Genomic DNA, 8,050 nt, shown 5'->3' with positions numbered 1-8,050 from the left:
CTAGAGGGACTAGTACCGAACTTGCACACGAAAATCACTCACTACGAAAGCAAAAGACTTGGCAGACGATGCAACATCCCCCCAATGAAAAGCAGGGGTGTCACTAGCACGTTAAGAGACCATACAATAAGTGTCAGGGGCCCAAGACTGTTCAACTGCCTCCCAGCACACATAAGGGGGATTACCAACAGACCCCTGGCAGTCTTCAAGCTGGCACTGGACAAGCACCTAAAGTCAGTTCCTGATCAGCCGGGCTGTGGCTCGTACGTTGGTTTGCGTGCAGCCAGCAGCAACAGCCTGGTTGATCAGGCTCTGATCCATCAGGAGGCCTGGTCACAGACCGGGCCGAGGGGGCGTTGACCCCCGGAACTCTCTCCAGGAGTGGTGATGGTGGAGGTGAGAGGTGGTGGTCAGTGAGTGGTGGAAGTGGAGGTGGTGAGGTGGTGAAGTGAGGTGGATGGTATAGTGGTGGCAAGGTCAGTAGTAGTGGTGGATGATGGTCAGTGGTGGGTGGTAGTGGTGGTAGCGGTGCAGCAGTAGGTGGTGGTAGAGTGAGTGGTGGTGGTGTGAGAGGTGGTAGTGAGAGAAGTGGAAGTGGGAGTCAGTGGCTGATAGTGGAGGGATGGTGGTAGTGATGGTGGTAGTGGTGGTAGTAGCAGTGGAGGTGGTAGTAGTGGTGGAGTAGCAGGTAGTGAGAGTAGTGTAAGTAGTGGTGTTATAATAGTGGATGAGAAGTGTAGTAGCAGTAGTAGTAGTTAGTCAAGGAGTGGTGGGTAGTAGGTAGTAGTAGTGGTGGTGGCTAGTGGAGGATGAAGTAGGTGGTGAGTGACTGGTGGTGGTAGGTGGTGCAGTCAAGTAGTGGAGATGGAAGGCAATGTAGGTGGAGTGAAGTGGAGGTGGTAGTGAAGTAGTAGTGGTGTAAGTGGTGGTGGCATGAGTGCAGTGGTAGAGTGGTGGTGGTGCAGTGGTAGCAGGTAAGCAGGCAGTGGTGAGTGGTGAGTATGGAGGTGGTGAGTGGTGAGTAAGGTGGTGAGTAGGTGGAAGTAGGTAGGGTGTGAGGTAGTGATGAGGTAGTAGGTGGTAGGTAGGTGGAGTAGTAGCAAGCAGTAGGTAGTAGTAGTGGATGATGGTGTAGTGAGTGGTAGTTGGTAGTGGAGCAGTGAGTGTAGTGAGTAGGTGGTGATGAGTGGTGGTGTGTGAGTGGTGGTGAGTGGTGGTGGTAGTGGAGTGGTGCAGTAGAGTGGTGGTGGTGGTGGTAGAGTAGTGGAGTGAGTCAGTAGTGGTGGTGTAGTGGTGGTGGTCAGTGAGTGGTGAGTGGTGCAGTGGTGGTAGAGTGGTGTGAGTGCAGGTGGTGCAGTGAGTAGTGAAGTTGGTGGTAGCAGTAGTAGTAGTAAGTAGTAGTAGTATTAGTAAGTAGTAGTAGTAGTAGTAGTAGTAGTAAGTAGTAGTAGTAGTAAGTAGTAGTAGTAGTTAGTAGTAGTAGTAGTAAGTAGTAGTAGTAGTAGTAGTAGTAGTAGTAGTAGTAAGTAGTAGTAGTAGTAGTAGTAGTAGTAGTAGTAAGTAGTAGTAGTAGTAGTAGTAGTAGTAGTAAGTAGTAGTAGTAGTTAGTAGTAGTAGTAGTAAGTAGTAGTAGTAGTTAGTAGTAGTAGTAGTAAGTAGTAGTAGTAGTTAGTAGTAGTAGTAGTAAGTAGTTTACAACACCGTGGTGTTTACAACACCACCTCCAAGGATGAGGGACTGATTACCTCATCTTTTGTATATAGTTCTTCTGTTTTCTAATTATGTCCAAGAATCTGTATTGATAAAGCCCCTGGATGGTGAAACGTCTACAATAAAAATAACCAGATGTTGCACAAGTGTCTTAACATTCATCTTGTCGGTATTGTATACCTGTCTTGCACAAGGTAGTAGTAGTAGTAGTAGTAGTAGTAGAAAGTAGTAGTAGTAGCAGTAGTAGTAGTGTAGTAGTAAATAGTAGTAGTAGTAGTGAGTAGGGGAAGTGGTAGTGGTACCGGAGTCAGAGTGGATTAAACAGTCAGAGATTAAAACCAAACCACTGCAGAGACGATGACAGGGAGCATCAGGACTGAGGTGGTCGTCCCAGGACTGGGGTGGTCGTCCCAGGACGGGAGGTCCTCCCAGGACTAAGGTGGTCGTCCCAGGACGGGTGGTCGTCCCAGGACTGGGGTGGTCGTCCCAGGACTGGGGTGGTCGTCACTGGACTGAGGTGGTCGTCCCAGGAGTGAGGTGGTCGTCAAAGGTCTGGTACATCCTCACTGTGTCATCTTGCACCAAGTACACCACAATCTGTATCTGGAAAAAAAAAATTTAAGTCACGAGATATTGAGATTAGTCACGAGGGAGCATTCACCAAATTCAACTTCAATAACAAAAAGAAAGTGGAACCAAGTAAACCAAGTCCTAACCGATATAAGCTGGGAAGATATACTAAGCAACACAGACCCCCAACTTATGCCTAGAACAGATTAACTTGGTGGCACTCGATGTATGCACAAGGCTTATTCCTCTAAGAAAAAGGAGGAGTAGATGTAAAATAGAAAGAGACAGGCGCTCCCTTTACAGGCGACGGAAAAGAATAACAGAGCGGCTAAAAGAGGTCAATATATCTGAAATGCGTAGGGAGACACTGGTCAGAGAAATAGCAAGCATCGAACTTAAGCTAAAGGAATCTTATAGGAGTCAGGAATCGTGCGAAGAACTAAAAGCCATAAATGAAATCGAAAGAAACCCAAAGTATTTCTTCTATGCCAAATCAAAGTCGAGAACAACGTCCAGTATTGGGCTCCTACTTAAACAAGATGGGTCCTACACAGATGACAGCAAGGAAATGAGTGAGCTACTCAAGTCCCAATATGACTCAGTTTTTAGCAAGCCGCTAACCAGACTGAGAGTCGAAGATCAAAATGATTTTTTTATGGGAGAGCCACAGAATTTGGTTAACACAAGCCAATCCGATGTTATCCTGACGCCAAATGACTTCGAACAGGCGATAAATGACATGCCCATGCACTCTGCCCCAGGGCCAGACTCATGGAACTCCGTGTTCATCAAGAACGAGCCTTTACCATCCTGTGGAGAGGGAGCATGGACACGGGGGTCGTCCCACAGTTACTAAAAACAACAGACATAGCCCCACTCCACAAAGGGGGCAGTAAAGCAACAGCAAAGAACAACAGACCAATAGCACTAACATCCCATATCATAAAAATCTTTGAAAGGGTCCTAAGAAGCAAGATCACCACCCATCGAGAAACCCATCAGTTACACAACCCAGGGCAACATGGGTTTAGAACAGGTCGCTCCTGTCTGTCTCAACTATTGGATCACTACGACAAGGTCCTAGATGCACTAGAAGACAAAAAGAATGCAGATGTAATATATACAGACTTTGCAAAAGCCTTCGACAAGTGTGACCATGGCGTAATAGCGCACAAAATGCGTGCTAAAGGAATAACAGGAAAAGTCGGTCGATGGATCTATAATTTGACTCAAGAAATCGTAATGACACGATTGCAAATAAACCATACCCCCGGCCGGGATTGAACCCGTGGTCATAGAGTCTCAAAACTCCAGCCCGTCGCGTTAGCCACTAGACCAGCTAGCCACAATAAGATTGTGGCTAGCTGGTCTAGTGGCTAACGCGACGGGCTGGAGTTTTGAGACTCTATGACCGCGGGTTCAATCCCGGCCGGGGGTATGGTTGATCTATAATTTCCTCACTAACAGAACACAGAGAGTAGTAGTCAACAGAGTAAAGTCCGAGGCAGCTACGGTGAAAAGCTCTGTTCCACAAGGCACAGTACTCGCTCCCATCTTGTTCCTCATCCTCATATCCGACATAGACAAGGATGTTGCAGTAAAGCAACAGCAAAGAACTACAGACCAATAGCACTAACATCCCATATCATAAAAATCTTTGAAAGGGTCCTAAGAAGCAAGATCACCACCCATCTAGAAACCCATCAGTTACACAACCCAGGGCAACATGGGTTTAGAACAGGTCGCTCCTGTCTGTCTCAACTATTGGATCACTACGACAAGGCCCTAAATGCACTAGAAGACAAAAAGAATGCAGATGTAATATATACCGACTTTGCAAAAGCCTTCGACAAGTGTGACCATGGCGTAATAGCGCACAAAATGCGTGCTAAAGGAATAACAGGAAAAGTCGGTCGATGGATCTATAATTTCCTCACTAACAGAACACAGAGAGTAGTCGTCAACAGAGTAAAGTCCGAGGCAGCTACGGTGAAAAGCTCTGTTCCTCAAGGCACAGTACTAGCTCCCATCTTGTTCCTCATCCTCATATCCGACATAGACAAGGATGTCAGCCACAGCACCGTGTCTTCCTTTGCAGATGACACCCGAATCTGCATGACAGTGTCTTCCATTGCAGACACTGCAAGGCTCCAGGCGGACATCAACCAAATCTTTCAGTGGGCTGCAGAAAACAATATGAAGTTCAACGATGAGAAATTTCAATTACTCAGATATGGTAAACATGAGGAAATTAAATCTTCATCAGAGTACAAAACAAATTCTGGCCACAAAATAGAGCGAAACACCAACGTCAAAGACCTGGGAGTGATTATGTCGGAGGATCTCACCTTCAAGGACCATAACATTGTATCAATCGCATCTGCTAGAAAAATGACAGGATGGATAATGAGAACCTTCAAAACTAGGGAGGCCAAGCTCATGATGACACTCTTCAGGTCACTTGTTCTATCTAGGCTGGAATATTGCTGCACACTAACAGCACCTTTCAAGGCAGGTGAAATTGCTGACCTAGAAAATGTACAGAGAACCTTCACGGCGCGCATAACGGAGATAAAACACCTCAATTACTGGGAGCGCTTGAGGTTCCTAAAACTGTATTCCCTGGAACGCAGGCGGGAGAGATACATGATTATATACACCTGGAAAATCCTAGAGGGACTAGTACCGAACTTGCACACGAAAATCACTCACTACGAAAGCAAAAGACTTGGCAGACGATGCAACATCCCCCCAATGAAAAGCAGGGGTGTCACTAGCACGTTAAGAGACCATACAATAAGTGTCAGGGGCCCGAGACTGTTCAACTGCCTCCCAGCACACATAAGGGGGATTACCAACAGACCCCTGGCAGTCTTCAAGCTGGCACTGGACAAGCACCTAAAGTCAGTTCCTGATCAGCCGGGCTGTGGCTCGTACGTTGGTTTGCGTGCAGCCAGCAGCAACAGCCTGGTTGATCAGGCTCTGATCCACCAGGAGGCCTGGTCACAGACCGGGCCGCGGGGGCGTTGACCCCCGGAACTCTCTCCAGGTAGATATTTTCTCCTCTGTTATGGAGGTGTATGTAGAGGTTGTTTTGTGTGAAATAAGAACAGAAGTAATTAACAGAGTGAGCAAGGTATTTAGCACAAGAGGGTTAATAGCACCCTCTTGTTGCTGGTGTTTGTGCTGATGTCAACATGTCATGGGTGGTCTTGTAAAACACAAGAGGGTTAATAGCACCCTCTTGTTGCTGGTGTTTGTGCTGATGTCAACATGTCATGGGTGGTCTTGTAAAAAAAATACATCATGCACGAGGGTTTTAGTACTAAAGCACTGCTGAAGCTTTGATATGGCCCTTTTGGAAACTCTATTTTTCAAGGTGAGCTTAGCTAATGTTCATTTATCCGAATATTATTTTCATAAGGTTTTTCTCATCTGCCTTCAGTGATTCTAATTCCTCTTTCAAACGGTCTCTTTCAAGCTGTACTCGACGATGATCTTCAGTCATTTTGTAGAGTTCATATTCCAGCTTCTGACTATTTCTGTACTCAGCAATTTGCTCTGTCGATTGTTGCTGCGTCGTTCTCATCATCTGTATCTCAAAGATCAATGTCCTTATAATTTCATACGCAAGCCTCTTTTCCTTTTTAACTGTTTCTATTTCTTTCTTAAGATTCTCTATTTTTTGTTTTTCGTGTTCCCGGTACTCACGCTGCTTAATAGCACGCGACCTGCTTTGTTCTTTCACTGGATCCTCAAACGGTTCATTTATCTCGTGTAATTTTAGCTTTTTGGTTACAGTATTGTGGGAAGAGACACACTTACGCTTACTATGGTTGTGACTGGAGCTTGTTGGTCCTGAGATGTCCTTCCCATTATGTGATATAGCACTGTCTTTTTCCATGTGGGAAGTTCCGGTCTCCGGTTTAACTTCCATGGCATACCTGTTTTGTACACCTTCAATGTTGTATGACACTACTATTCTTGTGTTGGTTTGTTTCTGAGTTGGGGTTTCACTCTGTAACAAGTTGTTTTGCAAATGCTTGTCTGAGTTTTGAGCAGCAGGAATGTGAGGTACATTGTCTAGTGTCTGCTGAGGGGGGAGAATCAGCAACACAGAGTTTCCAGTATTGTAGTTACCAACTGGATGTGTTGCAGTTCTGCTGATGACACTCTGCCTGCCTGGCGTCTGGTGGTACTGCGAAGACTGATGCTCTACACTCTTACCTGAGGTCTGCTGTACAGACTGTGGGATCTGCTGTACAGACTGTGGGATCTGCTGTACAGACTGTGGGATCTGTTGTACAGACTGTGGGATCTGCTGTACAGACTGTGGGATCTGCTGTACAGACTGTGGGATCTGCTGTACAGACTGTGGGTTCTGCTGCTGCACAGACTGTGGGGTCTGCTGTACACTTTTTCCTAATGTCTGCTGCACATTGAGGCCTGGGGTCTGATCAAGCACACCACTCTGGTACGGGATCTGAGAGAACAGATGCTGCTGAACACTAATGTTTGGAGTTTGAATAGACCCTGAGGGCTGCTGAACACTTATGTCTGGAGTTTGAATAGACTCTGAGGGCCGCTGAACACCCTGGTCTTGGTTTTGGACAAACATTTTATCTTCACTTTCGCTGAGCCAAGAATCCAGTAAAGAATTAAGCTCCTTATCAGGAAAATGCAAATTTTTATCATATACCCCGAAGATGTCTGCCTCCTCCGGCATCTCACCGGAGATATCATTCACATCCATCGTGAATGATTCTTTTTCACCACACTAAAGTTCAAATATTTCTATGTAATGCAGTGAAACAGCGGGGCCAAGAGCTGAGGTTCAACCCCTGGTAACCACAATAGAAGAGCACTGAGAGAGTAGTGTCCCGTCAGTAATTCAGATATTGTGTTGGATTTCCGGCGCTGTAGCTGTTATATATACAGCTGCCAAAACGTTTTGTACACACCCAAGCCACGTTAAAATTCGTTTTATTGGAAGACTCACATTATTGCCTGATACCACTACACTAACACCATCAATTATTATTATTAATCATTATTATTATTATCGTCATTAAACTCGCAAAACAACGAAGCTAGTGTCATGCACATTATTAAACAATGTATACAATGAAAGGCTTTGTATCTATATAATGCCTGGCAATACTGCACTTGAGATATGCTCCACCCACACTGACTGCGTCATGCTACCAGTAGATTGCGTCATAACAGTTGATTACGTACATCTAACGGTGGTATATAAACCTTGGTAATAAATACCGACAAACCACAAAATTTCTAAAACATTAGCATACATGATACTCAAGGAGGCTAAACACCACCAACCCAACAACACAGGATTCACAATGGAAATAAGTCACTCTTGACTTTTTTGGGTTATCCTAGGTTCTCTACACACATATTGCTATGTATGATAATTCTATGTAACTGTATTTGTGTATACCCGGTGGTCTGGTGGCTAAAGCTCCCGCTTCACACACGGAGGGCCCGGGTTCGATTCCCGGCGGGTGGAAATTCCGACACGTTTCCTTACACCTATTGTCCTGTTCACCTAGCAGCAAATAGGTACCTGGGTGTTAGTCGACTGGTGTGGGTCGCATCCTGGGGGACAAGATTAAGGACCCCAATGGAAATAAGTTAGACAGTCCTCGATGACGCACTGACTTTCTTGGGTTATCCTGGGTGGCTAACCCTCCGGGGTTAAAAATCCGAACGAAATCTTATCTTATCTTTCCCGTCCTCATCTCAACATGAC

The 8,050-nt window shown here is 45.6% G+C and overlaps 1 protein-coding gene across 2 annotated transcripts; it reads right to left on the bottom strand.

The window, feature by feature from the left end:
- Positions 1-1,393: 1,393 nt before the first annotated feature.
- LOC128684923 (vacuolar protein-sorting-associated protein 36-like) lies at positions 1,394-7,206 on the bottom strand. Of its 2 annotated transcripts, XM_053771289.2 has the most exons (2): positions 6,106-7,201; positions 1,394-2,313 (listed from the first exon to the last, which is right to left on the bottom strand). In XM_053771289.2, the coding sequence occupies exons 1-2, from the start codon at positions 7,031-7,033 to the stop codon at positions 2,282-2,284; spliced, it is 960 nt and encodes a 319-aa protein (XP_053627264.1). In that variant the 5' UTR covers positions 7,034-7,201; the 3' UTR covers positions 1,394-2,281. The 2 variants fall into 2 exon arrangements, with proteins under 2 accessions (XP_053627264.1, XP_053627263.1); XM_053771288.2 differs by lacking the exon at positions 1,394-2,313 and having other exon boundaries at positions 5,281-7,206.
- Between the last annotated feature and the right edge of the window lie 844 nt (positions 7,207-8,050).

This window comes from Cherax quadricarinatus, chromosome 5 (assembly GCF_038502225.1).
Source record: "Cherax quadricarinatus isolate ZL_2023a chromosome 5, ASM3850222v1, whole genome shotgun sequence".
Taxonomy (NCBI): Eukaryota; Metazoa; Arthropoda; class Malacostraca; order Decapoda; family Parastacidae; genus Cherax; species Cherax quadricarinatus.
The sequence above is the reverse complement of the archived record's forward strand: the minus strand, read 5'-3'. Positions and strand labels throughout refer to the sequence as shown.

Bases quoted from the DNA above. Each gene is read 5' to 3' on its own strand.
- LOC128684923 (XM_053771288.2), bottom strand. From the start codon at position 7,033: ATGGATGTGAATGATATCTCCGGTGAGATGCCGGAGGAGGCAGACATC.